The 25,592-nt window shown below is 47.0% G+C and overlaps 2 protein-coding genes across 8 annotated transcripts in view; both read left to right on the top strand.

Moving 5' to 3' along the window:
• FGD5 (FYVE, RhoGEF and PH domain containing 5) overlaps positions 1-9,016 on the top strand; it is an 80,560-nt gene extending 71,544 nt beyond the window's left edge. Inside the window, exons 17-21 of the mRNA XM_082060168.1 lie at positions 952-1,054; positions 3,177-3,307; positions 4,760-4,888; positions 6,215-6,363; positions 7,076-9,016. Of these exons, the coding sequence (XP_081916294.1) occupies positions 952-1,054; positions 3,177-3,307; positions 4,760-4,888; positions 6,215-6,363; positions 7,076-7,112 (549 nt within the window). The 3' untranslated portion in view covers positions 7,113-9,016. The remainder of the gene's footprint in view (positions 1-951; positions 1,055-3,176; positions 3,308-4,759; positions 4,889-6,214; positions 6,364-7,075) is intronic.
• Positions 9,017-16,186: 7,170 nt separating this feature from the next.
• Positions 16,187-25,592, top strand: part of NR2C2 (nuclear receptor subfamily 2 group C member 2) — a 34,231-nt gene continuing 24,825 nt past the window's right edge. For 2 of the 7 annotated variants that reach the window (XM_082060175.1, XM_082060172.1), the window contains exon 1: positions 16,188-16,596. In XM_082060175.1, the coding sequence (XP_081916301.1) occupies positions 16,315-16,596 (282 nt within the window). In that variant the 5' untranslated portion in view covers positions 16,188-16,314. Of the gene's footprint in view, positions 16,597-19,927; positions 19,994-21,263; positions 21,364-25,592 lie in introns of those variants that run through there. The other 5 variants (XM_082060176.1, XM_082060177.1, XM_082060171.1 and 2 more) reach the window with 4 other exon arrangements.

Genomic DNA, 25,592 nt, shown 5'->3' with positions numbered 1-25,592 from the left:
CCAGACCAGAATGGGACTTCTGAAAGAACTCGCTAGTGCTCTGCTAAATTGGGTAATTAGGTTTCCGATGCCTCTGGTAGGAACAGCAGAAACCTTCCCTTGAGGGTCACATTAATTCCCAAAGGCCAGTAGTTGAAGACTCACGGGATAATTGTTGCTGAGTCAATTCTGATATACAGCTCTAGAGACAATGCAGCAATCAATAAAGATACAGGCTCTCTTCTGGACCAGAGCACTAGCGCACCTAGTCCATGTCCTTCCCCTAATAACAGCTGGTAAAATTATCCTCCAAAGATGTGAAGAAACTCAGCAGTAGCGCACGGCTTCACCAGTGACAAGGGGAAAGTTTGCTCTGTAGCCCGTAGAAGAGCTGCTGCCTTGTCCCCTGAAGACAAGGAGATCTACAAACCTTCTTTGTTCTGTCCCTTTATCACTGACTCCAGACATAAACCTGCAGTCCTGTTTAATCCATGGCTGTCTTTTAGCCTCAGTGATATTTTTTGTTGTGTATCAAACTACCAGTAATTTTTGATAGTATGAAAAAGCATTCACTTCATAATTTCTCTAATTCCACAGGGAAAAATCAGTCTGAACCTACACAGAGGCAGCAGGAACATACGAGATGCTTAAGAAAACAATGTTACTAACAAAACTATGGAAACAGATGTAATATGGAAATGGTCTTTCTGTGATACACTAGTGGGGAAGGTGTAAGTTCCCAGGAGACGGGGACAGCAATGGTGTGCAGCCAAATGCGGTGATCAATTCTGCTTGTCTTATAGCAGCGTAAATCTACAGCGATCACGTGTTGGTCAGCACACTTACCTGACTGCCACTGTTTTAGGAGTCATATCTGGTCCACTCTCTGTCCTCCTCTCCCAACCAGCTCAGAGGATCTGTTTTGCATGTGCATATATATATATTTACATGTATCTCTCCTTACTGGAACAGATTGTATGTCGAAATTGTTCGAGAAACAAGTACCCTATGAAGTACCTCAAAGATCAAGCAGCCAAAGTCTGTGACAGCTGCTATGTGGAACTAAAGAAAAGAGGTAAGGTTCTTTCATTCTTGGCAAAACCAGCAAACCCGTGTCCTGCCTGCACAACGGGGAGGCTTTAGGATCTGCCTGCCATGCTGTGTTGGTTGCAGAGGATTGATCATTTCAAGCATGAGGCCTGTGCGTTGATGTCCCGGGAGCGCCGGGCAGCTGCGGCTGTTTGCGCCAGCCGGGTTCTCTGAGGGCTCGCCCAGCCTCTTGGTAAACCGGAGCAACAATAAGAACTCGGTGCTGCGAGGAGCGGGCGTGGAGTACGCAGGGTCTGTCTCGTCTGGAGAAAGGCGGCCAAGGGGTGAGCCCTGGCTCTGCAGGGAGGGAGGGCACGTGGCGAGGGGCGCTGAGCTCTGCTCCGGTGACCCAGGCACAGGCCGCAGGGAACGGCCTAAAGCTTCGTCAGAGGAGGCTCAGCCTTGACTTTAGCAAACATCTCTTAACCCACAGGGTGGTCAAACACTGGGACAGGTTTTCTAGAGAGGCGGTTCATGCCCCAAGCCTGATGGTGTTTGTGAGGCATTCGGACAATTCTCTTGGTAATGTGCTCCAACTTGATGCTGAAGGGAGTGGAGCACCTCCCTCACGAAGAAAGGCTGAGGGAGCTGGGGCTCTTTAGTTTGGAGAAGAGGAGACTGAGGGGTGACCTTATTAATGTTTATAAATATATAAAGGGTGAGTGCCATGAGGATGGAGCCAGGCTCTTCTCGGTGGCAAACAATGATAGGACAAGGGGTAATGGGTGCAAACTGGAACACAAGAGGTTCCACTTAGATTTGAGAAGAAACTTCTTCTCAGTGAGGGTGGCAGAGCCTGGCCCAGGCTGCCCAGGGGGGTTGTGGAGTCTCCTTCTCTGCAGACATTCCAACCCGCCTGGACATGTTCCTGTGCGACCTCACCTGGGCGTTCCTGCTCCAGCAGGGGGGTTGGACTGGATGATCTTCTGAGGTCCCTTCCAATCCCAAACATACTGTGATACTGTGATACTGTGAACTTTCAGTCAGCCCGTAACTGGTCAGGCAGTTGGACGAGATCATTGTAGATCCCTCCCAGCTGAAATACTCTGTGAAGTACTTACAGCTGATAGCTCTTCCCTGTCATTTGTAATGAATTATCCATTAAAATCAAACAATGGCTTTGCAGTTCTTCACTGCCGTCATCCATGCTGTAGCTTTTACAAGAAGAAATGCAGAGGTAAAGTGCAGAATCACTAAGAGCTCATCTACATGGGCAGTTAATCTGGTTACCAATTAAAGCCTGAATTCAAAGCAGAGAGCTACTACCTAACTAGAACTCTGCATTATTGTCCTACTATATAAGTCCCTTTTCTGATTTAAAACCACATCCAAATCAAAGATAAAAGGGGGGCAGGGGCTACATATATATGGACAGAAGATGAACAGTAAATAACATTCTTGCACAACTATTCATGTAAACAATCTCTAAAAGTAGGCACATTGTACTGTCAAGGATAAAAATGTGTGGACAGATTAAGTTTATTTTTTCCGTCCTGATTAAAGAAATTCACACCAGCCAAGCAAACCCATGAATGGATGCTGTCACAACAGCCAAAAAAGCATCCCCAAGCCACGGCGTGTCCAAGAAGTGATAGCCTGTGCTAAAACAACGCTGTGCGTTACTCAGAGCTTTCAGACAACGTGTGTTGCCAGAAGCCAGATGAGGATGATATGAACTCGGGCAACTGAGGCGAATGGAGACTGACAGAGACAGAGTAACTCTGCCACGCAGAACTCCACGAGAACGGTTCAGACAGAAAGAACGTCACAGTAGCGAGTCGTCCTGCAAAGGTGTCGGAACACGGAGGGGAGAGGTGGAAAAGCCGTTTAAATTAGAAGAAAACAAGCTGTGTTTTGTGCTTTGTCAGCTTTTTTGCAGGTCTCTTTTGAGTATCTGTAGGTTATTACCATTAACCTCGGACGCTATTACATCCACCTAGCTAATCAGACATAAAGGGGGGATTTGAAGGAAAAGACGAAATAAAACCTGGCTATGGAGGAGGCATTTCCTCAGTCATTCACATCGGTGTGTCGTGCGTCTCTTACGCCAGTCTGATATGTACAGATTCATCCATTTCTTCCCTTTCTGACTTTCCTTCATCTTGCAGAGCGGCCGCTAAGTGTGAGCTTCCCTCCAACCACATCCAGGTCTTCAAGTAGTGCCTTCTCCTCTGTCTTTCACAATATTCATTATTCATCTTTCAAGAAGCAGAAGAAGATCCCTTCAGCTCTTATGGAGGTAGGAGTGAGCTGCCTGAGAAAGTCTGGCAGCTGTGGAGTATGGTGTGTCTGTAAGTGTTCTGTATGCGGTGGGCTCAGCCCATGCCCTGGTCTACTTCGATCACACAATTACTTTTTTCTGTTTGTTGTTGGGTTTTTGTTTGTTTGTTTTACACAATAGTGTTTAAAATACAAAATCCTCTGAATGACAACACAGCCATTAGTCCCAGCCAGCACGGGTTCGCGAGGGGCAAGTCCTGCTTAACAAATGTAATGTAATTCTACGACGAGGTTACCCACCTGGCTGACCAAGGGAGCCTGTGGACGGGACCTGTCTGGGTCTCGGTGAAGCCTGCGCTACTGTCTCCCGCAGCCTCCTCCTGGACAGGACGCCCAGCGCGCAGCCGGGCAAACACAGCGCGGTGGGCGAGCGAGCCGCCCACCAACTCACTGGGATTTCACTGAAATGCGCAGGGATTTATTGCATTAAAGAATAGGGTGCAAACACCTTCTTGATCTCATTTTACAGTAGAGACACTGGAATTTCTTGAGGTTTATTTGTGCTGTGGTGAAACTGAGCCAAAGATAGGAGCATGCAATACAAGCACCTGAATACTGAAAGAACTGATGCACAAATTTCAGCCCCATTAAGAAAAAAGCATTGCCTTTCTATCCCCAAGGAGGTGGCACATGCTTATTAATATGAACTGGCTCACAATAGTATTGCTCCATAACTTTTTCTAACTTATGTACCCAGGTCCCGGAACATTTCTGTTCTGCTTCAAAACACTGCTATATCACTGCTTAGTCTTCTTGTGTCAGAGCTACAAAAGCTGACTTTGGATCTGTGCCCTTTCTAAATGCAGTACTATGGCAGCTTACTACTGTAACTCCTAACGTACTCTGCATTGTGTACGTGTAGTTCCATCTACTCGAAATCTGGATCTTTAAGAATATTAAGCACTTAGATCTCAAAATAATTCTGTGAGAGGGCAGCACTTAGAAATATTATTTCACAAGTGAAACCAAGTCATAGTCAAGTGGTTAACACAAATAAGTATAAAACCATTGTGAAGCCTTCCATATATCCACATCTTAGAAGTGTTCAATCATAAGGCTGTAATTCCCTTTTGGAAGAATGTATTTTTAATATACAAAAAAAAAACAGACCTGGGAAAAGGGGCAAGTTTGGCTTCTCAGAGCACAACTGTAAACTTGCTGACCTCAATAATACCTCAACTGCATACTTTCCATGAGAGTTACTGAGAACCAGAAGTTTAACCAGAAATCTTCAAGCAGTTAAAAAGAACCATAATACCATGCTTATATTTTTTCTGTCTCAGTATTTTTAACGGTCTGCTTACAGTTTCACAGACACAGACCTGGGTGTCTGGTGTGATGTGAACTTGCACGATCAGGTGGGGAAAAGCCTTTGCTGGTTCAAACCCCGGTTTCTCCCGCCCTGCTCCAGGTAGCAGCCTCGGGAGAGGGCGCGACCATCAGCGGCTACCTCAGCAGATGCAAGGGCGGCAAGAGACACTGGAAGAAACGCTGGTTTGTTATCAAGGGCAAAGTCCTCTACACCTACATGGCGAACGAGGTACCGTGCAGTCTGACTTGAAGTACTTTCCTGAGTTCCCTTCTTTGCTCCCTACAGGCAGCACAAGTAGATGCTGAGCCTGGCAGCTCCTCCGGCAGCCGAGGACGCGAGACAGCAACTAGAGCATTTCTAATGTGTTTTCTCTCTTCCCAGTCCCTTTCCTTTTTTAATTTCTTCTCCTTTGTGAATAGCTCCAATACACATAAGCCTGAAGTGTAATGTAAAGTTTGGTCATAACAGACATATTTCATAAGCAGAAGCATAAAAATTCATTTTGCTGAACAAAGGACACAGAATACAAGAACTGTAGTAATAGCAATATTTGGTACTTTAAGCCTTCAGAACACTTTGCAAACATAAATTATTTAAACTCTCATCACCATTGTGGTGGCTGCATGAAGCAACACTATCCCCTTTAAACAGATGAGGAGATAGAGGCACAAAAGAGTTCATGATTTGGTGAGCAATTCAGACAATTGGCATCAAATTCTGTATCCAGTACCTTTACCTCACCTCTGCCAACCTGAAAAGCTGTCATTTCCGGTTCAACAACAGGGTAAAAGCAACAGATGGCTAATTACACTTTGCATTCCCAGTTTGCAATTTTGCTTTTAAAAGCACAAGCAAAAGCAACATACATATACAGAAAACATAACCTAAATACAGTGACCAAAGCTGCCACTATCAGTAACAGCTGAACTGCAATTCTACCAAGGCTCATTGTTTTCTTTAACTTGTACAAAGCAGTGTCTGGCAAGCAAAATTCATGGATGTTTCTGAGGAGTAAATTAACAATTAACTGCATTACCAGCTCAGAAATTTCAAAGCAGCATTTTTGAAAGCAAGTGTGCTGTTTGAGAAGGTGCACATTTCTAAGAGAGTTGCTAGTGCAATGAAAGGAAATGACAGGGTACCAAAAAGGGTACCCTTGCACTCGGCAAGCAAAGCTGGTTGAATGAAGCGCAACGGGGAGCGGGTGTCAGGGCTTCAGAGCCGCCGCCGTGCTGTCCCGGCTCTCAGCCGCCTCTCGGTTGCCTCCTGGACCATTACGTCAAAAACAGCCGTTAAAGTCACAGCTAACTGACCTTCATGGCCACGGGGGCAACCGCGAAGAGCCGGACTTTCAAAGGCGGTGCTCAGACTCAGAACTGCGACCAGACGAGTGTGCGGTACAGAGGCCAGAGCCGCTGTGCAGCAGAACACTCACACCGCTGCTGCTGCGGCCCTGTCGGAAGGGGGAACATCAGTGCTTAGTTTTCAGATAAAGCCCTCAAACCGGTACAAGCCTGCTCTCCAAATGCTGGTTCTCTTCTTGTGTGCTTTCAGGACAAAGTTGCCACGGAAAGCTTGCCTTTGCTGGGTTTCACCATCGCCCCAGAAAAGGAGGAAGGAAGCACCGACACGGTTTTCCATCTCTACCACAAGCAGACTCTGTTTTACAGCTTCCGAGCGGAGGACAACAGCTCGGCACAGAGGTACAGGCTGCGCTCCCCCTGCAGCCAGCGCGCAGGCCCAAAGCTTCACGGGGGGCTTTTGTCCCCTCTCCCTTCAGAATGCCTTCATAACAGAGCAAACAGGCTGCTCGCTGAGCCCCAGGGCACGTCACCGGCCCGCGGGACACTAAAACAATCTGCCTGGTGCTTTCCAGTTGTTCAGGAAGGAGAATTTGCTCCCTCGTGTAGGTAAAGAGCAGGCTGAGTCTCAAGAGTCACGCCTAGATGTCTGTCCGGCGTGGTAACTGCACGAAAACTTCTCTGATTTATGTATGCTATTTATTCATCACTTAGCTTCCCTATCAACAAATAGTTGTTTAGATTTCCCATTCTAATACTGCTGTTTCCACATAATAAAACACTCACTAAATCAGTAGTAAAAAGGCCAGCACCTCAAGACACACAGGGAAGGAAATGAGTGTTTGTGGGAGGTTTTGTTGCTTTTAAACATACTTCAGTGGTTTCACCTTTCCTGTTCTAAGACACCACTTGTACCATCTTTGAGATGTTACAATAAATCACTGGTAAAGGTTGTACTAGAACATAAGAGTCTGAGTATCCAGTTCCTTTCTTTAATCATAAACCATAGCTCCTCACTAGGGCTGGGATGAGAAATACAGTCCTCTTCAGGCTTTTTGTGCTTAAAATACATGTAACTTTACATGTACTGCTTTTTCTTTCCTGCCCCTTCTAGGTGGATTGAAGCCATGGAAGAAGCGTCCATATTATAGCAGCTATCACTCAGTGGACTTGGATCAAATTCTCAGATTCTGTACATTCCCAGCAACGCTCTCCTGTCTTACAAACTGAACAGTGTATTTCAGGCTACGTACACTCGATGTGAACTGTTTCCAAATTGCTCTTTTGCTTCCTTCTTCTTACCTCTGCATTTTTGCAAATGGAAACTTTCAAATAGAGAATATTTATGGTGATCTTTATGTCTGTGCAAGTTCAACTTGTACTATAAGCTTCTCCTCTGATCCCACAGTAAACTAAGTCTAACATCAAGACAAGAAAATACATGGAAATACTGACTACAGTAAGTAACAGGCTCAGTTTTACTTACTCTAGAGCACTATCATATTTCATTGGGTTGGTTTTGATGTCTACCATGAAACGAGAAACGATATAGTAAACAACAAATGGTCATTTAAAGCACTTTATTATTTTTATTGAACCACAGCTTCATTTCTTTGTGTTTCTAAGGAGTTCTGTGGCCTGATTTATTACTCATCCATTAACAAGTGCCAGCATGAAATCATGCCCCGTGTATGCTAAATTGCTTCCACAGACAATGAACGAACAACACACTGAATTAACCTGGTCTACCAACACTTCACTGGCCGTGGTCCAGGATAATTACTTACTATCAATTTATGATTTTACGCAGACCGCTGCATAATTTATTTTAAAGGGTTTAATTTCATCCAACTGCAGTACTTTGAAATGCACTCGGTAGCTCTGCAAACCCAGATGCTGAATACTATCACTTCTCCCTAAATACTGCATCAGACTCAAAGACAAGGTTATCTTTAATTTATTATAAACCTACAGACAGTTTTTATTTAACACTAGTCTACCTAGTAGTGTTAAGGTTTTTACCACCTATTTAAATAGCCATTCTCCCGTTGTTCCTCTGTTCCTGCTCCAGAACGTGCTCACGAGCTGGCGGCTGCGGGGCGCGGTGCCGCCCGCGCGGTGCCGCTCGCGGTGATCCCCGAGCCGGGCTGGGCTGGGGGGGCCTTGGGGTTGGGTTTTATATTTTTAGTGGTTTGGAGTTTTTATAAAGAAGGTTGAGAAGTGGTGTTCTAATCATTGCAATAAAATGATTTCATGTCCTATATTTGTGATAATATTTGACTGAGGAATAGAACGGCATTTATGAGTAAAATATATCTTTGTATAAAAATACCATGTTCAAGAATTTACTTACATGAAAATGTATTGGGGGGGATTTTTATCACGTTCATTTTTCCGTTCCTTCCAGAAGCTTAAAGGATATCTGAATTTTTGGCCCTAACAAACTGTTTAGAATTGTCTGTATTTTTAAAGGTCTGTTATATGTATCAAAATTATAAAGGTAGCTTAAAAAACCCCCGAAAAACAACAAATACACACCTACCAATAAATAAAAATATAGTTGTTTTGGGGTTTTGTTTGGTGGTGTTTTTTTTGTTTGTTTTGTTTTGTTTTTTAATACATCTGAGTCGGATAGTTTCATAAAATGTAGGTTATCATATGCAAACAAAAACCGAGTATGAGAAATGTAAAACTTCTGTACATTTAGTCCATGTGTGAACACCAATGTTAACTCCTTGCTTCATGTTAGAATCATGGCCTTGCTACCAGTACACTTTAAATGTTTATCCCCCCTTAGAAATATTTTGCACTGACAAAAGAATAAGACAACGTTGAATAGAGTAAGATCTCTAACCATGGCCCAAACAAACCAGAACTGCACTGCAGAATACCAGTATTATGAAGATTTAGGTGCTGACATTTACTGACTCTTGTATGAAGTTTTCAGTTACAAGCAAGAAATGAATACATGAAAATATTTTGTTGTAAAAAATAAGACACAGTGCTATTAGACATTGTTTTAAGTAACGTGGAAAAATAAAAGAGCAAAACATAACTGCAGTTCTACAGGCTTTTCCTTTCCATTATTTTTACCTTATTTAACTCCAGCGTTGCGGTTCCAGTTACTGTTAACAGACACCAACCTACTAAGCAATTCTCTGACAAGCTGAGGAAGGGCATCAGGTCGGGAGGCGGCAGAAACGTGACCGAGCCCTGCCCAGGGTGAGGCCCCCTGCGTGCAGCTGCCGCGCAGCCCCCCGCCTGCCCGCTGCAGCCCCCCGCCTGCCCGCTGCAGCCCCCCGCCTGCCCGCTGCAGCCCCCGCCTGCCCGCTGCAGCCCCCGCCTGCCCGCTGCAGCCCCCCGCCCGCCCGCTGCAGCCCCCGCCTGCCCGCTGCAGCCCCCCGCCTGCCCGCTGCAGCCCCCGCCTGCCCGCTGCAGCCCCCCGCCTGCCCGCTGCAGCCCCCGCCTGCCCGCTGCAGCCCGCCACCTGCCCGCTGCAGCCCGCCACCTGCCCGCTGCAGCCCGCGGTACCGACGGCTCACAGCGCGAAGGGCACACAGAAGGAAACGTCCTCACAGCTTCAGTCCACTGTTAATCTAACTTGAGCAGAGCCAGGCACCAGAGACAGAAATTATCTGCATTCCAGAATTAATCCAGTAACCACCTTTTAGAAAATGCCGTGGGGCTGACGGGTGCACACTGTGGACACCCCACGCTGCCGTGGGGCTGACGGGTGCACGCTGTGGACACCCCACGCTGCCGTGGGGCTGACGGGTGCACGCTGTGGACACCCCACGCTGCCGTGGGGCTGACGGGTGCACACTGTGGACACCCCACGCTGCCGTGGGGCTGACGGGTGCACGCTGTGGACACCCCACGCTGCCGTGGGGCTGACGGGTGCACACTGTGGACACCCCACGCTGCCGTGGGGCTGACGGGTGCACATTGTGGACAACCCCAGGCTGCTCGTGCCCTGCAGTTCCGGCACCGCAGCCACACAGGGCCTTGGACTGAAATGTCCAGCGAGTGTCGCTGCTTGTGAAGGGAAAAGAAAGTACCAACGCCTGGCCAGGGGAAAAGGTGTTTCCCTGTTCCTTTGTGAGCCTCCTGCTGCACTAGAACATCAGCCCAGCTTCACCAGGTACTTGGGAACACGACACACAGTGTGTGCTGAAACAGTGAGATCCTTCAGCCTGGTTAACTCTCAGACACCACTTCTCATTGAATTTCGACAAGAAAGCTTCTAGACTCCAGTTTACAGTTCCTTCCAGAGAGACCCAAGTAACATACATATATTTTGTTTAAATATGACCTTCCTTAAAAGAACCGTTTCACAAATATTCTGAAGGTCTTCCTTTTCCTCAGAATAACAACAAGCACCAGGAAACCTTTGAAGTGCCCATGAAACAGCACTGTCATTCTTTGCCATGCTTTCTTAGTACTATTCTTACTAAAAGACATGAATTTTACATTCTTTTGATTATTTTAATAGCTTTTTTCCTGCCATGGAAGTGTTGCAGCTTGTTTCTAATCTACATGCTTTGGAATGAATACGTTTCACATAAACATGCTCTGATTTTTTACATCTTTTTACTTGCAGTACTACATGTTTATGTCCTTTCCTCACTTCTCCAAGTTAAAAGAAACTGGGGCACAGCTTAAGCTGCCCAGTCGATGTCTGTATTTTCATCTCACATGATATACGTCGTATGATTGACTGCAGCACTTGCCAGCAGACAAATGTGATCTTAAAGCACGTGCCGCAGGAACTGGAGTTACCTTCTCTCCACTCCGACTGCTCTCAGAGAGCAGCCGGGTCCTGCGATGACAATTGTGTCCTACTGAGAGGTCACTTCAGGTGACTTTGGTTAGGATCTTGCACTACTATTGCTTTTCACGGTCTTCAATGTATAGCAGTTGCATATTGTTCTTAAAACTGCTTTTTACAAATATTAATGAATAAAAAATCAATTTCCTGATATGAAATTTATTAAATAAAATGAAAAACTATTTCTAGCTTATTCTCTGCAAAATTTCACTTAAAAGTACAGCTGCTACCTGATGAGCACCAATGATTTCTTGGATCAGAAGTGTGACCTCCTGCAATCAGAAGCACAGCTCTGGCGAGCAGCAGAGGCTGCGCAGGCACCGGACGCCCGGGCCCAGCCTGCGGCCGCCGTCCTGACGCGCTGTCGGTGCGTGACGCTTCCCGCACTCCCACGTGCCTTCTGCAGGCCCAGCAGAGCTCGGTGCAGGACTCGCTGCGAGCGAGGGCTCAAAACCCCAGTCATTAATGCAAGATGATGTAAATTGGCAAAGAAAATAAAATAGATACCTATGAAGTCTGGTAAATTTACCAGCTTTCGCAGTATTAGGTTCACATTCGTAACATTCCCTTTCAGTGCCCAATGCTACACTTTTTGCCACAGTAGCAAGAAAAGGTAACTCTGAAAGCATTAAAGGAAATTCACATTAAAGGAAAACATTAAAGGAAAACTTAATCCAACTTTATATTGTCATGAATTTGTATTTTGCCTCAGAAATCTTGAATCTGCTGTGCATGTTCAGTAGAATGAAAAAAAATCTTTACCGCATAATTGCCTTCCTTTGTCTCAAATATTTTTAGATGACAAAGTTGATATTAAAAAAGGGTCAGTCCACTTGTACGTTCACAAAGCTATAAGCCTATATCAAATAAAAAGGCCATGGGCACCAACACGTGTGAAGAGGCGCCCCGTGTCCCCGTGCGGCGCCCTCAGCAGGGCCAGCGAGCCGCCGGGCGCACAAAGGGGCCAGGGGCGCCCGATGGAAAACAGCAGCTGACACTCGGGCTCCTGAAACAAGCGGGTCCAGTGACACTACAAACGTGGCATTTCAGGATGGAGGGAATCACCGTGCTCTCTAGTGCTCCTAATGTCCTCGTAGCACACTCGGTGGACAGCATGTCCTCTATTACCTTAAATTAAATCTGGCTGCACTTGCACTCGCGGGTTCGCTACAGAGAAGTTCAAAGGCAAATGCCACAGACTGCACCCAGACAGCATTGCATCTCTTCCATTGCACATTCTGGGGATAACAGCAAGCAGCATATAACAGATAATATAGACACTTCTTTTAGGATGCATCTTTTACACACTGGAGCAGTCCCCACTGCACAAGCAAGGCTTTAATTCTGACCACCACCTGAGTGTCAGAAATGCAAGGAATCACTCTTCCCTCTTTCCAGAATAAACAGCATGTCATTAGCTAAGTAACTGCATTTCAGATAAACCAGTAAAGCTCTCCAGAACTCTGAAGTGAGATTTTTCTGCAGTTGACAAAGCCTGGAGCAGACACCAAGCTGCTTGTCTAAGAGACAGTACAGAGAAAGGAGGGCAGAACCCCACAGGATGCAGGTCACACCTCAGCGCTGCCCCGAACACAAGGACTTGTACTTCAAAAATAGCTACTCGTGCTTAAAAGAGAGATTGAAATGGAATGTGGCATTAACAAGACAAAACCGTTTATACTATTAAAACCTTCTCAGTCACTTGTAACTGTTGAATTCTTCCATGCTAGGCATCAGTTTTGCTCTTAAAATTAACCTCAAAAGTTTCAGGAAAACTCTCTCAAAATTTTAAGCACCTGAAATGCCAACCTAAAAAAATCCAACCAACCAACCAACACCAGAACTCTACAATAGTCAATCCCAAATATTTAAAACACATGAACAACCTTAAATCCTGCTTTTATTTTGTGTTTCTTGTCCTGCCCTGTCTTTTGCCCCACTCCAGTCCACTACGTACTTTTACTGCCACCACCACCACCACCACGACCAGTGTTCCCGGCCCGTGCCATGGGTGCTGTTCCAGCCCACTTTGCACTGGTTGTCTCGTTCCACACCTGACACCCCTCTGTCCCTGCCATGTGCACATCTCCCATCTCACCTCCGGTCAACGGCGAATTCACCCGTTTCTCCAGGCCAGGAGCAACTCCCACGGGGTCTCATCACTCTTCCTCTGTTCGGCCGCTTTGCAGAGCACTTCTTCTTCTGAGGCAACTGTCCCACAAACGGGAGAAGCTAAAATGTCCTTGTTATCAGCAGCAGAGTCTGAAAAAGACCACCGCTGCAATGCTCTCTGAGCCACGGCTGCGGCCACGCGCAGGTCTTGAGGAGCCCGGCTGGAGCAGAGCTGGCGTGACGCAGCGGCTGGGCCTGTCCTGGCACTGGAAACGAGGAGGAACAAGGACACGACTCCTGCTGTCCTCCAAACCTGTCCTGGACTCGCCACGCAGGAAGCGGAGAGAGGGAAAGCAGCAAGTCATCGCTGGCTCCAGCACTGTCCGTCCTTTTCAGTCCGTTGGAGACCTGTTGGTAAGTGGAACAACAAGCATTTGCAAGAAGGGAATGAAAGAGGATGGACAGCAACTGCAAAAGACACTAAAGACTAAATAATAATTTGTTACTTTGGAGTCATGGTTTTTTTTCAGCTATTAACCAACCTTAAATAAGTCCACAGGCACAACCTTTGTCTCACTAGAACACAGGCGGTATGTTTGTGTCAGCTACCAAAACTAACAATAATAAACCTACCAGCCTGTCACTATCACAACTTGTGAGCTTCAAATTTAACATTTTCAAGATTTCAAGTAGCTACAGATATTAGTAAAACACTACATAACGGAACTCGGAATTTGTTCACTATTTTTAAATGCAAGAAACAAACTAAATCACACACTCAGAAGTTGTAACAATATTTTTATTTCCATACTATGAAAGCATGAAGTTCTAACTTAGGATGACTCCCCGCACCCTGCCCTGGAATCCTCACAGATGTCAGTGGGTACCCTGGAATGTTTTTGCAAGGTAACACTAGGCAATCTTATGCGATTTATTTTCAAATTACCATGCAAAACATTCAATAGGGTATCCGCAGGCTTTGCTTAGTAGGATATGCAATTCTCACTACTGTCTTTTCATTTCCAGTTCCCCTCAGGTAGAGAAAAAACACACCTTTAAAGAATTTCTGTAGATGTTGTCTCCCAGCCATGTCAGTAACCCATTCAGCCATTGACAACATTCAAACCAAAACCATTTATTGGCAGCATTCAAAACCGTACAGCATTTTGCTTCAACAGACTAGACCACTGGTGTAAATAAAGTTGTTACTGGGAGCGCTTGCAAAGCTCGAAATTCCAGTCCACTCCAAATACTGGTAGCCAGAGATCAGGAAAGTAGAAAGGAACGGGCTGGCAACCCAAAGCCACAGAAAGCCTGGACCTCCCTTTTAAGAGGTACAGGCAAGAGAATTTGCCAGTGAGCAGAAGCAAATAAATGTAAAATAAAGCTATATCCCTGAAGAGCTCAAAATAATCATCCAAGATTTCTACATAAAGCAGAAATGTAACTGAAAGCATCCTAGCCTACTTCATCCTCATTCTATATACACAGATGTTCCTGCTCACAAAGATAACTCTAAAAATCAAGAGCTGCTTTATTCACTGTGGGATTCTCCTCCGGTTTATTCGGAAAGTGACAATCCATCACTGAAGAGCACACAACTGAACAAAACCATCACAAGCAGTAGTCTTGTCAGAGAATTCTCTGACCACCAGACCAAACGATTTTCTACCTAACCATGAGCACAGCTGGTGTGACAGCAATAGTAAAAAGGTTACAACTTTTATTCTGATGAAAACATTTTAGGATAAAATAAAGGACAGAAGATTAGATTCAGTTTAAACTTGCTTACAACCATGACTCAACAGATGCACATCTCACTGTTTAAAACCAGACTAAGAACAATTAATTCCTTTAGTATATTTCACTTGCAAAAGGTGAGCTTTTTGACAAACCCTCTACTTAAGAAACCACCCTGTACTCCGAGATGCTGCTCCACACGTCACTACCCTTGATTTATAACATGGGAAAAATGCTCATCCCATAACATCTAACTTACTTCTATAGTAAGGCCATTTTGAAAACCCTTAATGGTATACGCTACAAAAATGTATTTACACCTTAACAGTATGTTTATGAATAAAGAACCTGCTTTGTAAGGTATGTGTGCATCCACGTTTTGAGAACATGGCATTTCTTCACATATTGAACATTTCAGTAGCGAACAAACACTAAAGACATTTTTTGAAACATTTTTCTTTATTTATGTATTGCACGTACATCTATACATCATGCACTTTAATGTTATTAACTCCAGTTTTGGAGTTTATCAACTCCAGTTTGCACTCAGTGATCCATGTGAGTCCCTTCCAACTCAGAATCAGGACATTCTGTGAGTTTTGCAACAGTAAGGGTATAATTCATTAGCGTTGTTCTTAATTTCTCATTTTCTTGCCCCAAATAGCCAGTTCTGACAACAAAACCCACAAAAAACTCAACACACAACAAAAAATGCCGCTAAACAAAGAACTGAGGGTGCTGACTGTAACTCTTCAGTTTGAGCGATTATTGCTTTTAGCTGCCAGCTCTTCCATACGTTGCCTTTCAGGAGTCACCATCACGTCACATCTTCCGGTTTCACTGTTCACGTGACCACTCCTTAAGCTAGTTCCTACCAAAATTACTAGGCCTAAGAGAAACTTACTGGAAGCACCACAATCATTTTGATAGGAAGAAAGAGCTGCACACAACGACGAGTGACCGTGGCCCTGGGTCAGCACAGGTGAGGAACACTGAGCAACGGGAGCTCCCACACTCTGGCTGCGCACAGGCCTGGCTCACGGGCAGGATGGGCTCATGGGCGAGACAAGGCTGGGCTGGCGCCCAGGCCAGGCTCAAGTCACAGGCCTGGCTCACGGGCAGGATGGGCTCATGGGCGAGACAAGGCTGGGCTGGCGCCCAGGCCAGGCTCAGGCGCAGGTCACAGGCCTGGCTCACGGGCAGGATGGGCTCATGGGCGAGACAAGGCTGGGCTGGCGCCCAGGCCAGGCTCAGGCGCAGGTCACAGGCCTGGCTCACGCCCACCATCACACCTTCGAGGCAGAACCACCTCACGAGCAGCTCCACCGGGAGAGCCCCAATGACACCGACTTCACAGAACGAAACACCCAGGACAGCCTGGCCGTGGCCTTCGTGGGAGCAGCACCACCTGGACGCCCACCTGTGCCTCGCGACCCTCAGCGAGAACCGAGGCGCACGCCCGCACCCACACCCACCTGTGCGCACAACCGCGGCTGGCGGCCGCGGAGCCCCGGGGCGGGTTCGCGGGGCTGCCCCGCCCCGCCCCAGCTCCCGCGCGGCCCGGGGCGCCCCGTCCCGCGGGCCCCGCACACCCGCGCGGGGGCACCGGCGCGCGGGGCCCGGGCCCAGGTAGCCCCTCCCCTCCCTCCCGCCAGCCCCGCCCCGCGAGGGGGATGGCGGGGCCGCGCTGCTGCCGGGAGGAGGCGGCGGGGAAACGCTCGCGGACGGCGGCAGCGGCGGGCGGGGTCACGAACTCTGACCTTTCCCAGGGGCACGGCACACAAAACAAAACACCCCCCCCCGCGCGGCCCCGTAACACTGACCCGCCCCCCCCAGCCCCGGGACCCCCGCCCCGCCGCCGCCGCACGGGGGGAGGGAGGGCCGCGCTGGGCACCGCCACCCGGCACCGGCCCGCCCGGGTCACCGCTAGGGCACGTGTGGCGCCAATTCCTGAGGTAAAAATATTCCTTTTTTAAAATGGAGGCGGCCCGGTTGGGTTTCTGTCGTTGGGGCCGGGGAGCGGGCGCGGGGAGGCGGCACCGGGCCCTGCTCGGGATACCCCGCGAGCGGCAGCGGGGAGGGGAGGGGGGTTCGGGGGCGCCGCTGTTGTTGGTGGGCGGGAGCGGCCGTGCCGCCGGCCTGCGGCGCTCCGGGACACCGCGCCATGGGCGGGCCGGGCCGCTGTGCTCCGGGACACCGCGCCATGGGCGGGCCGGGCCGCTGTGCTCCGGGACACCGCGCCATGGGCGGGCCGGGCCGCTGTGCTCCGGGACACCGCGCCATGGGCGGGCCGGGCCGCTGTGCTCCGGGACACCGCGCCATGGGCGGGCCGGGCCGCTGTGCTCCGGGACACCGCGCCATGGGCGGGCCGGGCCGCTGTGCTCCGGGACACCGCGCCATGGGCGGGCCGGGCCGCTGTGCTCCGGGACACCGCGCCATGGGCGGGCCGGGCCGCGCTCCGGGACACCGCGCCATGGGCGGGCCGGGCCGCTGCGCTGCGGTGCGGGTCGCCTGGGGTCGCAGCCGGTCCGGCGCCGGTGAGAGCCGTCTGCTGTCCGGGGGGGCGCGGGGGCGACGGTTGCGGCGCTGACGAGCTCGGGACGCGGACACAGAGAGAGAAGATGGAGTCTGAGCGGGCGGAGGCGGCGGCGTGAACCCGACCCTTTTACCTTTGCCACCGGGAGGGCGGAGGGGAGGGGGCGGCGGGTACTTTGCATACGGGGCTGAGACCGCCGCCATCTTACCGGCCGTTTTCCTACTGCCAGGCCCGGGCCTCTGTGAAAGACCCGACATAAGCGTATACCGGAGGGGAGGGGAGGCGCGCCTAATGGCGGCGGCAGCAGCCCCGCCTGGGACTTGGCTGACCGCCAGCGCCGCCATCTTGTGCTTGCCCGCGTCCCTCGGGTGTTTTCCTTCGCACTCGGGAGGCGGGGCCGCCGGCCGTACAGGCAGCTGCCCCAGCCAATCGGTGGCGAGTGTGGGAGTGCTGTGTGTTTGATGAGGTCATTGGCTGGGAGGGGGAGAGGGGTGTGGCTTCGTGGGGCGCGAGGCGCCTGCGGGCCCTCAGCAGCGGGCTGCGCGCGCAGTTGCTGTGTGTCAGGCGCGAGCGCGCCGCAGCCAATGGGAGCGCGCGGTGGGAAGGCCGCTGCGCGCGGGGCGGGGCGGGGCCGGGCCGCCCTGTCCGGGGCTCCCGCCGCCCATTGTCGGTCGTTCTGGAGATCGGGGCCGGGGCGTCACAGCCGCAGCGGGACAGCGGCTCCCGGAGAGCCGGGCGCGCCAGCCCTGCCTGTCCCGGCTCCTCCAGCTCCTGCTGAGGAGGCGCGAGCTGGCCGGCCGCTCCCACTGTGGAGAACGCTGTTTGTTTAAGACAAAGGAACAGATTTCAGTAGGCTTGAATTCGGCCTGTTGCCCTGTCATCTTAGTAGGGCCATACCCATAGAATATCTTCAGGCGGAGTGTATGACTATGTTTGAGAGTCCCCTGCAGCTGACGGAGAGGTGGGTGGTTTTATGCCGTATGTTGGACGGCAGTGCAGCTGGATGTACGGGGTCGGCTGCCACTCTGTTACACCGAAAGTGTTTTCCTGGTGCTCCAGGCGTGTCTTTGCAATTTTTAGGTTCCACGTTTGTTGCTGTTTAGTTTAGTGCTGCCCAGGATTTGCAAGGAAGCTCATTTTGCCTCATGTCACATTCCAGGGGTCAACACCATTAACAAGCTGCCCTGGCATGGCTGTGTGTGGACTCTGGGCTTCCAGCTGGGTTTGCCTCCACTTATTGCTGGTTTGGGGAGGCGGAAGGTACTAAAAACCTTGGTGTATAACACCACCACAGCTGTCAGAGCCTCCCCGCAGCAAAGCCTGCAGTGGGTCTTCCGTGTTCTTAGAAAAAATAACTCATTGTCAGGGCTTCCTTCATCTTAAAGCACTGAGGAAAAAACCATGAACATACTGTTATCTTCCTTGCTGAAACTAAGAAATGAATTTAAGAAAAAACACAGAAAAGGAATCACTGACCAGCTGAGGAGCTCTCCACAAGCTGCAGTGCCAAGTGTGTCTGTTGCAAATGGTTTGTAAGCTTCCTGTGCAAGTTGGACGCTCAAATAAACAGGGCAAGCCACATGAGAAATCAGAATAAATACAATTTCCATCAGGAAGGTCTCAACTTTGAGTATGCATTATTACAAATAGTCTTCCATTAACATATAAGAAATAATTTTCACATTTGATTTACTGTAATATGATTTTTTTTTTTTAACTTAATGAATTTTGACATTTTCAATGCTAATGTAGTAGTAAGTTGCATTTGAGTGGGGGGCGTAGGTGCTAGAGACCTGCATGGATTTTTCTGTTATATGTTTTGCTATTGTTGGTGGTATGTTTTAATTTTATGTTAAATGGTTGCTTTGCAAGTACCAACAGAAGGCATTCAATAAAACATCAAATGGGCCAGCGTTCCAGAATGCCCTTTCATTGCCTGCACCTGGGTCAGAATCCAAACTCTGGCTCAGTAATGAGCAAGTCATAATTAAATCCTAATTAAATTTACCATTGGAGAAATGCAGACTTAATAATGATGATTAAAAATATATTGGAAGTGTCTATTTTCTTGTTTCTTCCTTTTTCTATATGTTTTCATTTTTTCCTCTTTTTATTTATTTTTTGACCCCAAAGAACACAGAGTTGAAGGAGCAGACACAATCACATAAAACAATTGAGCATGTTCTCCTCAAAGTAATAATACTATCACGTTATAATAAAAAATAGTTTGGCTAATAGAAAACCTATTTTAGATGTGCCATTTTGTTTCCCTTATCGTGTCAAGTTCCCATAAGGACATGGACGAATGCGGCAGTTTGGCGGAATGACTCCATGGAGCGGGCTCACAACAGCGTTCCCGGCGCTGGGTCCGTCCAGCACGTGGAGCAGCAGTTCAGCTGAGAGGTTTTGAGGAAAGCGCTTGGAGACCTGGGAATCCCACAAACAGCATCACTCAGATTCATTTGTTGATCTATGAAATTAACATCTCTGCTTTGCAGCTTAAATAATAGAGTAGAAATAGTATATTGGAGGCTTTATAAGGTAAAAGAATAACTGCGTGCCTCAGCTTTTTGAACAGTGTGGTTCCAGTATGCATGTACCTATATGTGCAAACACATCCATGGCGTTTTATTTGTCAGATATGTCAAGCACTATTGTAAATGATCAAAAAGCCATATCAGAGATGTCTTGAATAAGGAAAAACGTAACTGTTGTGCCTGATGGAAGTTGCTGGCGTCTTTTTCAAACAGGTTCTCTAATGGTCTTGCTTCGCCATGGCAACCAATGTGGAGGTGCTGGCTCAGCAGGTGGCTGAGGTGAGTGACAGATGATATCAGCAGTCAGAATGTGAGCTTTGGAAATGAAAAACAATTTGGGAGTCCTTGCTGTTCACAATGAAGCATAAATGGATCAGAAAATTGCTGTAGAACAGTATTGCTTTACACCTGGGGGCAAACAAGAAACCAGCACAGCCAGGCTGTGGTTTGTTTGCCTTCATTCTGGTGGCCCCTGTACTGGGAATGCAAGTAGGAATTTCAGCATGAGCTGTAGACAAACTCTGGTGTATTATGGATTGTTTAAAAAGGTAATACAAAAACATTTCTGGTAATTAGACCATTAGCTTTACCATTTTGGACTTGACAAATTTTTGCTCATCTCCAAAGTTGCCATCTAAATCCAGAAGAGTATTTGAAGTTCTCTGTTTTACTTACGCACTATGCTGAATTTACAGAAGGATGATTAATTTAAATCAGGCTATAAATTTTCTCTCTAGATGTATGAGAGAAAGCACAAAATCTGCTTGAAGTGATATTGAGTGCGTCTTATCTTGATCTATGTTCACTGAAGCTTGAATGCTCAACAGCTAAAATGTCTAAATCAACTTGTAAACACTGAAACTGCGTGTGATCATGTCCATAGAAAATAACCTATTTATCTCCTTCAGTATGCAAACTTCAGTCAAAAAATAAACTAGAATTTTTGTCTGTTTAAAGTTAACTGGATTAATATCCTTCAAATTTACTATGATTTATCATATGATTACATAATTACGAGATTTCATAAATAACAAAGGGCAAGCAGGCTAAGAGGCCTCTGTAGACAAGGCCACTTTTCAGACGTTAGTTTGGCATTTTCTTTGACCTACTGAACTAAGATTACACCTGGATATTAAAAAATATTTTTAGTCAAGAAGCAGCTCTATATGTGGAGGAAATGTGTGTCACTGTGTTTTCAGAATTGGATTCGAGATGCCCTACTTAGAGCAATTTTTTTCTAATAAATTTTGTTTCTCTTTAAATAGTGTGGGAAATGGTGTACTGAGTATCGTGGAAATGACATCTAAGGAGTAGTTTCAAAAAACTCTAAAGTTTCACACTGAAAACTGACAAGCGAATTTTCACTGTAGTTTGCTATGCTAGGTATCAATTTGGCAAGCTGCATTTTCTTAAAAACGCTTCCAAATAAACTTGGAAATGAAAACCAGTAATGGAAATGCTGGAAACCTTATACTATTTGGTAGAACTTGAGTGCTATAATCACATGTAAGGCACATAAAATATGTGACGTTTGTAATTCCTCGTGCAGGAAATGCACCGTGGTAACATAGTGTGATGGTTGTATCTTGCCCCTGGAGAGATCGCTCCATCTCAAGAGTGTATGAAGCTCTGTGATTTCTTCCTGGCCGGTGGGTACATACAGGGCTTCAGCTCTTTACAGTATTCAGCTCCTCCTTCAGTTATATGCCTGTCTGCTGCATAACACCATGAAAACTTTGTTCATGGAAGTACAGTTATAAGCAGCATTATCTCATTAAGAATTAATAAACGCTATGACCGTGTTAACGTTGAACCACTTCTTTGTGAATGACTGGCTGCCTGCTATTTGTGTCTTCAGTCAGATGCAGTTTTTAATGCAGGTAAATACGTTACTAGTTTTCTTGAAGTATGCTAAAGCTGTACTCACTGCTTCTCAGGGAAAATGTACTATGAAACTTGGCACTGGCCTTAAAAAATGAGAGGCTTTTTCAGTATATCGTATTTTTTGTCAATTAAAATTAAATGGAAGGAAAGAGTCATTAATCATGCACTGAATTTTAAGTTAAGAATGATGAGAGACAAGTTGCAAACAGGATAACTTAATGCACATATTGGCAGGTCTAGCTATATCTGCATCATTTCTTCAACATAATTGACGTATGTAGTGCGTGGGTTTATTGAGAACTGTGATGCCAAGCACCAGATCAGACTGTCATGCAAGTAAGCCGTATGTTGTTTTCCTTTCTTGAGCAATAGTTCATCAAGGTTGTTTTCTGTGAAATTGTGACTATCACAGGAGTCACTGGGCGCACTCCGGTGTTGCATGCGTTATTGTACTTACTTTATTTTTAGCACTTTGTAAAATTGTCCTTGAAATGGTTTCACTGCTGTTGCTTTCTTCTGCTCTACAGCAGTCTTGTTGTTCCCGCGGTGTGTTTCTGAACAGGTTGGTGAGACAGTTCCATGTTCAGCGTCTGCGGTTGCCTTTACTAACAGTTAATGAGATTGGAGAATGAAGAGCAGGTAGGGGATTCAGAAGGAATTTCAGGAATTCCTCCTCATCTTGAGTAGCATTTGAAAGGCATAAAAAGTACTTTAGCCTTAGTACAAAACTAAGTAACTGTGCTTTTCTCAAGTATTTATTTAGTACTGTCACTGTGCAATATATCAGTGGCCCAAGCTCAGTCTCAGCACCAATTTAGATTTGATTTGCATGTTAAGAAAAATATATTTGGTTACAGAGACATGTACCTGGTGCGGTGCCTTAGTTTTTAATGCAAAGTGTTTAAACAGAAATGTTGCTGTGGGGAGGAACAAGGGCTGTTTCCTCTTTCCGACATCTGCTCTGCTGTGACCAGGAAGAACTTCTGGGACTTGCTAAAACTGTCCCCTTCCAGTTCCATGGCTGCCACAAACTGTTCCCGGTGCTTCCTTGTTCTCTGCCAGCCGCAGGCGGTGATTGTTGACCTCTGCTTCCTGCGGTCTCCTTTACACCTGCTGCATTTCTACAGGATTCCAGTCGCTTTTGGTTCCCTCGGTGCCCGATAAGAACATATCAAAACCTTGGACCTTTCTGAAAGGATGTTTTGCCACAGGACTGAAAAAATACTGGAGATCTTTGTCACATAAAGTATTGTGAACATGAGGAGAAACTTATTTGCTGTGAGGCGCCGGAGCCTGGACCAGGCTGCCTGGGGCAGGTGTGGAGTCTCCTCTGGAGACGTTGAGACCCGCCAGGACGGGATCTTGTGTGATCTGCTCTGTGACCCTGCGTTAGCAGGGGGCTGGATGGGCTGATCTCCAGAGGCCCCTTCAAACCCGACTGTTCTGTGGTTCTGTGATTTTCTTGGCCCTCTCCAGATCTCTCTGATGTGTTACATCGTAAGTAGTTCAGCAGTTTAGGTTTAAGTCCAGATGAAGCACAGCGTGCTGAAAAAGGAGAGTAGAAACGCCACTGTTCTGATGGCGTAAGTTTTTGCTTTGTTGTAAGAATTAACAAAGCCTAAAACAAGTCCGTTTATGTTTAATATTTTATTATTATCGTTGCCCATTTTCTCATTTCTGGATGAATTTTCAAGGTGGAGTTTTGATGCTGAGTCTTCTCAAACAATTTTTAGATCAAATACATCTTTTCTCGAATTACTGTTAAGTGCATCAGACGTGGGCACCCCGCCAGCCCGCGCGGGCGGCGCTCGGTGCGCGGGACGCGGGGGGTCCTGCGGGGCGGCTCTGTGGCTGCCGCGGGGCGGCTCTGCGGGGCGGCTCTGCGGGGCGGCTCTGCGGGGCGGCTCTGCGGGGCGGCTCTGCGGGGCGGCTCTGCGGGGTGGCTCTGCGGCTGCTGCGGGGCGGCTCTGCGGCTGCCGCGGGGCGGCTGCTGCGGGGCGGCTCTGCGGCTGCTGCGGGGCGGCTGCTGCGGGGCGGCTCTGCGGCTGCTGCGGGGCGGCTGCTGCGGGGCGGCTCTGCGGCTGCTGCGGGGCGGCTGCTGCGGGGCGGCTCTGCGGCTGCTGCGGGGCGGCTCTGCGGCTGCTGTGCATCGAGACTGTGATTTTTTTATTTTTAATAATTTTTTTTAGGATGCAGTTATGCCAAGAATCGAAGCAGCTTCTTAGAAACTCTAAAGTTATACTAATTCTACTTTGCTATGGATGCTTATTATGGTAGCACACTTAGTGTCATATAAAAATAAGAGCAAAAGCCTTTGTAGCTGTAATTTTTCTGTGCATCATGTAGAATAATACTTGAGAAAGTTCCATCCAAAAAAATTACCAGGCCCTAAAAATCTAACATTACTCTTAATTAAAGATGCGTTTACTGTATTTTGTATTTCTTGTTCAAGTCTTTGAGCTTTTGTGGGTGACTTAGGCAGCTGTGACAAAGCTGTCAACTACATCAGTCGTTACTACTGCTATCTACTACTAATGTAGTACTAGCTACCTTAGTACACTGTAGTTGATAGGTTTCATGTTGTATTTCAAATTCTGATTACTTTCCTAGCTTGTCTTTTGATTCAGAGAAAACAGCAACTCTTAGTCTTTTTTTTTTCTTATGATGTGTGTGTTTTCTATCACTTCTGCTGAAGCATTGCAAGGATTCTGCCTTCTCTGCAATGCAGCTGTTCCAGACGTTAGGTCTGATTCTGAACAGAGGGTTATGGAGTGAAAAAGCATTATTATATTCAGGATCTGGTTTTTGACCCAGGAACAGCTGTTAATCAGGTATCATAAACGTCTCTCCTGAATGGACAGATGAAAGCCTAGAGTGACAAGGCTATTCAGTGTGGTGTCAGATAATAAGCATAAGGCAAATCCAACTAAAATGTCATTGGATTTTCTCAAATGTTTTAGGTAGAATACTTTCCCCCTCCACTAGATCACAATTAGTTGACCTAACATTTACATTGTCCCCATGCTGTAAATACGCTCCTGTAGTTACAGTAATTATTCACAGATACCATTTTCAGAGACTTGTACAATAGATAATTGTGTTTTCTATCGAGTAAGGAGCCTAATTTCAATAGTGACCACAAATCTGTGCTAAGATTAGGAGTCCTTGAAGCTAAAATAAAATACCAGTGCTACTTAAAGACACCTGTGCATTTGTTGCATAAGTCTTTGTAGCGGAAGTCCACTGCATTCCAATCTAATATTGTAAAACTTGTCAAGTTCATGGTCATTTTCCCAAAACTTCACGTACCATGGCTTTAACAAATTCCACTTTCTAGGAATTTGAAAAGATTTTTGCTTTTTACCTGTTTATCAGCCTTCACTACAGCTTCACATGAATGTTTGGTTATGGAGTCTAATCTAATTAATCACGTGTTTGTCATTGACTTATTGTATGAATTCTTAATGACTGATAATGCTACTTCATATTTGATACTTAAATACATTAGCTCAATGAACTGTAAAGCTAGAGGTTCTCCACAGGGGACATGGTGGATTATGCTTTTAATTTTGGCCATTTGAAAATAATTCCAGATACAGGCAAACTCTTTTCTCAGATGCCGTTGTTTTGTGTGATAGTTCACAGAGTGATCAGGTTGAGGGGGTTCGGAACAGAGTGGGGAGGGGACGCTTCAGGACCTGGAACTGGCGTCCCCAGGTGAAATTAATCTTACTGTTAGACAAACTGCTTCAGCAGCTGCCGAAACAGCAGGAACACGTGGATTCTGCTTCCTTGGTTACAGGAGCGATAGTGCACTTGACCTTCAGAGAGCAGGGTCACGGCCAGGGCGTTTCAAACAATACCGCCTGCTTTCCGGGCCCGGAATCCACAGTCATGGGCGCTGGATGAAAAGATCCGGGATCTGACTGAAAGTGACCTCGACATTTCTCTTGGATTGTTTTGCCCTCAGAGGTTTGCCGAGGAAAAATAGAAA

The sequence above is a fragment of the Streptopelia decaocto genome (assembly GCF_964273445.1).
Source record: "Streptopelia decaocto genome assembly, chromosome: 8".
NCBI classification, from domain to species: domain Eukaryota; kingdom Metazoa; phylum Chordata; class Aves; order Columbiformes; family Columbidae; genus Streptopelia; species Streptopelia decaocto.
Note: the sequence above shows the minus strand (reverse complement) of the source record. Positions and strands in the feature narration are given on the sequence as shown.